Source organism: Camponotus floridanus, unplaced genomic scaffold, assembly GCF_003227725.1.
Source record: "Camponotus floridanus strain SB8 unplaced genomic scaffold, Cflo_v7.5 scaffold302, whole genome shotgun sequence".
In the NCBI taxonomy this organism is placed as follows: domain Eukaryota; kingdom Metazoa; phylum Arthropoda; class Insecta; order Hymenoptera; family Formicidae; genus Camponotus; species Camponotus floridanus.
This window is the reverse complement of record NW_020229440.1, coordinates 117,636-123,572: the sequence shown is the minus strand read 5'-3', so window position 1 is coordinate 123,572 and position 5,937 is coordinate 117,636. Positions and strand designations below refer to the sequence as shown.

Here is a 5,937-nt window from a genome sequence, read left to right as displayed (position 1 = left end):
TTCTTATGCTTCCTATGGTTCTTACGGTTCTTAGGGTTCTTACGGTTTTCACGGTTCCTACGGTTCTTACGGTTCATTCGCGAATGCTCCCCCGCGATCGTTTCGCCTCGTTCGGGCGCGGTTATACGGGTAAGCGCGAGGCTCGATATCGCGATACGTTCATTCGCGAATCATGTTTTTGCAGCTACTTTATTTTTAAATGGTCGTTCGATATCGGTTCGCAGGTCGTTCTCTGAGAGATATTCGAGCGGATCGCTCGAAATGGGCCCTCCACCCTTTATATAACAGTCGTACATTTCAATCGTATAACTTTTAACAACGGTACATCGTAATCGTCGATTCAGTCGCACAATTCAGCGAAGGAGAACTCGAAGACCCTCCGCGTTCTCTCGAACGTTGGAACGTTCCAATATAATGTTGTAATGTAAGGTTCGCCGACTACTTCGAGTTCCCCCCCGCAAGCTCGCGTATCGGCCGTGTAATTACTTCATTGTGTTAAGCGTTATACTAAGCCTTATACTAAGCGTTATACTAAGCGTTATAACCCTGTCGGCATTTATACGAACATCTCTTACTCGAGCGATACGCTACATTCACCTCATTGTCCTACGACATGTATCGCGAGACTAATATACACGCGCGTATCGCGTGCTTCGATATCGCGTCGAATGGTTCGATTTTACGTTCGAACAAATATCCCGCGCGCAAGGGATTGTACTTGTTAATATTTACAGTCAAGAATGAGGAATAATTTTTTGTACGAATAAAAAATCATTTTTTTTTCCACGAATAAAGAGTCGTTTCTCTTCGATCACCTCTCTAGCGCGTCCCGGAGTATCTCTCCTATCCCTTACGTACCCTCCCCTCCCCTCGCCTCCTCCTTCTCCCTCGTACTCGCGCTTTCTCGCGTTCCGGCGGAGCACGACGACGCATCGCCGAAGGACGCGCGCGCGCGCGCGCGATAGTTCGCCACCGTCCCGACCCCCGCGCGTCTCGCACGAGCCATGACGCGCGTCGCGTTATCGCTCGCGCTGACGATATCCCTGCTCGCGGCCGTCGCGGCGACGTCGACCTACGATGACGTCGCGGAGGCGTCCCGTTATCTTCGAACCTACGGCTTTCTGGAGAACGAGGAGAATCATCAGCAGTCGTCGCTACTGGACAACGCGACCGCCCTGAGCGAAGCGCTGTCGTTGTTTCAGGAATACTACGGTCTGCCGGGAAACGGCGTTCTGACCGTGGAAACGATTCGCGTCATGCGCAGGCCGCGATGCGGCGTCGCGGACATTCGCGCCTACAGCCCGTTGACGAGAAAGTGGCCGAGGGCGCATCTCACGTGGAACTTCAAACTAGCGAACAGAGATACTCTGCGCACGACTCAGAGCGCGTTCGCTCTGTGGTCCGAGCAATCCGCTCTGACGTTCTCGCGCGACTCCCTGCGCCCCGATATACTGATATCCTATCAATCCGGCGCTCACGCGTACGAGAACAGCGACAACGGGGGCTCGTGCCCGTCGCCGTTCGCGGGACCGGGATCGGTCGTCGCTCACGCGTTCTTTCCGACGGGAGAGCCCGATCAGGTGACCGAGGTGCACGTCGACGAGACGGAGCCGTGGCACATCACGCTGACCAAGCCCTCGTCGGACAGGCTGTATCTCCTTCAGACGCTGACGCACGAGATCGGTCACACTCTGGGTCTGACTCACAGTACGAGGGATGACTCGGTCATGTACGCGTACACGCCTTCGGAGGAAAGGCGATATCCGCTCAGGCTGAGCGTAGAGGACGTCGTAAACGTGCGAAATCTCTACGGATCGAGAGAGACGACGACTCCTAGGATCGTCGACGTCACTCGACCGACGACCGCGGCGACGACCGCGACGACGACGACGACGACGACGACGACGACGACGGGCCTCGAGGACGACGACGACGGCGGCCGCGGCTCGGCCGACGACCGCGAGAACGGTCGAGCCGCCGCTCGTTCCCTCCGATACCACGGATCTATGCGCCTTGAAGCGCGTAGACGGAGCGCTAATCATGAATCGTCGCCTGTACGTCGCGCGTAAACGCAACGTGTGGCCCGTCGATATGAGGGAGAGACGCTACGGAGCGCCCTTCTCGTTCGCCGACTACTTTAAATTCCTCCCCCGCAATCTCACTCGCGTATCGGCCGTGTATCAGAGACCGTCGGGCGATATCGCGATATTCGTCGGCGACTACGTCTACCTCGCCGATTCGAATTTTCATCTTAAAGCGGGATGGCCTAGATCCGTCGAATACGTCGGATTTCCCCGCGACGCTAGGATAAACGCCGCGATAAACACGCACGCCGGGCGCAGTTACGTCATATACAACGACGATAAGATAGCCGAGATGAACGACTGCGCGATGACCGTCGCGAGGCACGGCGCTCTGCGGGACACGTTTTCCGGGATACCACCCGCGATAACGGCCGCCTTCCGTCACGTCGACGGTAATCTCTATTTTCTGAAGAAACGCGACTATTACGCGTACAGCGAGTTCCTCGACGCGATAATCTCGGCCGGTCCTTTCGATCTTAGCATACTGGGAATAGAATGCCCAGCCGATGGCATTCTGCATCGATTGAGCGAACTCGTCTCCAAGCTGTATCGCCTGGAATACGCGTCCTTCGAAAGACCGCGCAACGGCGGCGGCGACGACGACGACGACGACGACGACGACGATGACTAAGATCAGGAAATCCTGAAACCTAACGTTAAGATTACATTTAATATGCTGTTCTAAACCGCTGTTCTAAACCGCTTCCGCTGCATTAATCAACGCGCGCGTCGAGAATAAAGATTTCGCGACGACGATCGAGATCGCGTCGTACATATATAAGACGCGTCTCGATCGTTGCGCGCGACATTTCCGACGATACTCGCGATTAACGCGCGTTCGATTCTCAACGGACGTCTACGACGAATCTCTCTCTCTACGACGCCGTCGCCACCGCAGTGTCTTCCTACGAACATCGAAGCTCTGTTCGCGAGACCGATCATGTTCGCCGGACTAGGACAGGAGTATCGCAGAGTGTTCGGGGACTCGTCCGCGACGCCCGCGACTCCGTCGGCGCCGCCGATGACGGGCCCCTTCGTCGTCCCGTCTAATCGTCGAGACGATTACGCGGCTTCCGCCAAGGACGAGGATACCACCCGCGATCGTTCGGACACTCCGCCCGTGATCAAGAAAGCGCGACTGTACACCGAGGACGAGTGAGTACGCGCGAGTCGCCTCGCCCGAGCGCTCTCGATCTCCGCCTCGATCGGCTATTTCTCCATAATAACGTCGTCTTTTTTACAGATGGAATAGAAACTGGCTGTTCAAACGCGAGATCAATTTCGCGAGACATCCGATTCGAATACTAGGAAGACGATATCCTCTGACCAAGACGGCGTACAAATATATCGACATCGCCGTAGCCGTGAAGCGCGAATCTCGAGTCGACATCGTCCTAGGAGACTGCCACGGAAAGGAGATATCTCTGACGCCCGACATGTGGAAGGATCTGCTCGCTCTGCGCAACGATATACTGCCGTATTTCGAGAACGAATTGGACGAGGCTGTCGCGCGCCCTCCGACGTCCATAATCGTCGGAACCGTGACGCTTCGATTCGGCAAGATAAACAATCTGAAGACTCTGCGCTTCGAGACGCCGAAGAATCGCATCGCTCTGTCGCAATCCACCGTGAAGGCGCTGTTCGTTCTCGAGCTGTGCGTCAATCGCATCATCGCGTCGTTGACCGGCGTACTCGAGACCGTGGACGCCAAGTTATCGCGTTTTCTAGATATCGCGACGGAGACCGACCACCCCGGCGATATTCCCGAAGCGATTCGCCGGCACGAGCACTTCAACGCGAACGATCTGATCGACTGCGAGTTGCACGCTCTGCTGTTCGGACTCTATCACAATTTGTAAGACGAAACGATCGCGAGTACCGGCGTTATTCTCGACGTACGCATGTATCTACGCACGTTACTTCGCGACGTAATAAATAAACGAATAACTGAATAAATAAATTGTACGCATAATTTATTATCTCTCTCTCTTCTAGATTTACGTCGCCCTCGTCTCTCCTCGCTTCGCGAGGAATTCCCTCCTCCTCCTCCTGCTCGTAATAAATCTAATATACATCGTACATTATACATCGTATAAAATAATATTTTGTATAAAATCGTACGTTATATAAATCTTACGTCGTATCTCTTCCAGGGCAGCGTCGAACACATCCGCTCTATTATTAACGCCTTATCTCGCGCGACGCGCCCGACGCCGGGGCGATCGCCGCTTATCGCGCGCGTCTAGCGCGCCGCGTCCAGAGACGCTCCGACGCGCCGTAACCAGGGACGCGCGCCCCGCCGTAACCAGGGACGCGCGCTCTCCCCCCCTCTTCCACGCTCCGGCGCGAACCGCGCTGCCCCTCGCCCCCGCCGCCCCCTCGCCCTACCCTCCGTCCGCTCCCCCCTCGCCCCGCCGCCCCCTCGCCCTCCCGCCGCCGCGTGACGTCACGACCCTCCGTTTACCCACCCGACGGCGAGCGGCTCCCCTCGCCCTACCTACCCCCCCTGCTCACCCGCGCCGCCGTCACCCTGCCCCTCAGATATCTTTCTATCTCTCTCGCTCTACAAGACCTCTCTCTCGCACCCGTGGAAAAAGTGGATTAGAACCGGTATATTCTCCCTACTAAAACGTCTTAGCTCTCGCACGCTGTTACCAGACTGCGTACGCCAGCAGCACGCAACTACAGCTGACAGCTGAGCGGACATGTGAGTGTAAGCGTACGTGTGAGTTCGATGCCTGCGCACTATGATTATGGGATACATTCGTAAAAATTGAGTTGAAACAAGTTGCCAATGTCTTCCTACGAATGAGTGTTATTAAATGCGCATCCGAATCACTTGATACTAATCTTATTTCTGGACCTATTTCAATTATATCGTTAAGTCCTCTTTTACAAAGAAATCTATAACAAGAATGCAATTGCAATTTGATCGCTAATGTTAATGTTATATGTTTCCTTGATGTTACGGTAGACGCATAATTCTTCGAAATTTTATGAAACATCGAATAGAATAGAAGATCCTCATATCGAATAGAAGATAAACTTTTAAGAGGTCCCATTCTGCGAATAATTTCTGGATAATGTACCATAAAATGAAATTTGGGTTTTAGATGATCATTGAATAATCGTATATACATTTCATGATGAGAAATTATTAACTCTTTAAGGAAATTTATTTGAACGTTTGAAATAATTGTATCTGTTACGATATTAATAATTTCACAAAATATAAGATAGAAATCCCAAACTTCATTATCATAAGGAATTAAATCTCCTATAATAAAAGTTAAATAGCAAATCATCGCAGACATTTTTGCTGCTGTAATCGATGCGTATAAAGATTGTCGACAGAAAGTGAATGATGTTTCGCTATCGAAACGACGCAATGCACTGAATCGAACAAAAAGAAGCTTCTAAACACAGATCGGAGCTGTGTAGAAAAAGCTGAAGCAAAACAGAATGTTGTCGGTTACACGAATATTCAGTCCCCCTCACCCTCCTTTCCATTGATATGCCTACAGCTTCTTTTCGCTCGATTCAGTGCGTTACGTCGTTTCGCTAGCGAAACAACATTCATTTTCTGTCATCGATCTTTTCTTCCTTTATTTTCTTTTATTTTTTTTTTATGAAACAAAAGATGGTCTTGTTGCCACGATCTCATCCGTAACATCCGTTCGAGCATTTTCCGAAGTAATCGCCCCGATTATTATACGCATCGATTATTGTACGCATTTATGTGCGATGACTAATTCTGCTCAAAATTGGATATTTCGAAACATTTCGAGGAAATGGATTTTCTTTTAAAGAGTTGGGAATTGCCTCATCTCTGTGATATTTTTCAAGGTAATTC

At 51.8% G+C, this 5,937-nt stretch overlaps 2 protein-coding genes across 2 annotated transcripts; both read left to right on the top strand.

Annotated features, from left to right (window-relative positions):
* The first annotated feature begins 1,004 nt into the window (after positions 1–1,004).
* Positions 1,005–2,715, top strand: LOC112638467 (matrix metalloproteinase-24-like). The gene is made up of 2 exons (XM_025410295.1): positions 1,005–1,790; positions 2,185–2,715. The coding sequence occupies exons 1-2, from the start codon at positions 1,005–1,007 to the stop codon at positions 2,713–2,715; spliced, it is 1,317 nt and encodes a 438-aa protein (XP_025266080.1).
* Positions 2,716–3,007: 292 nt separating this feature from the next.
* LOC112638466 lies at positions 3,008–3,943 on the top strand. The gene is made up of 2 exons (XM_025410294.1): positions 3,008–3,239; positions 3,328–3,943. The coding sequence occupies exons 1-2, from the start codon at positions 3,025–3,027 to the stop codon at positions 3,941–3,943; spliced, it is 831 nt and encodes a 276-aa protein (XP_025266079.1). The 5' UTR covers positions 3,008–3,024.
* Positions 3,944–5,937: the final 1,994 nt, after the last annotated feature.

What these genes read in the sequence shown, in the direction of transcription:
- LOC112638467 (XM_025410295.1), top strand. Translation starts at nt 1,005, where the DNA reads ATGACGCGCGTCGCGTTATCGCTCGCGCTGACGATATCCCTGCTCGCG. An exon ending in GGCTGAGCGTAGAGGACGTC is followed by an intron (nt 1,791 to 2,184) that starts GTAAACGTGCGA and finishes GCCGTGTATCAG; the next exon opens with AGACCGTCGGGCGATATCGC.
- LOC112638466 (XM_025410294.1), top strand. Translation starts at nt 3,025, where the DNA reads ATGTTCGCCGGACTAGGACAGGAGTATCGCAGAGTGTTCGGGGACTCG. An exon ending in CGACTGTACACCGAGGACGA is followed by an intron (nt 3,240 to 3,327) that starts GTGAGTACGCGC and finishes TCTTTTTTACAG; the next exon opens with ATGGAATAGAAACTGGCTGT.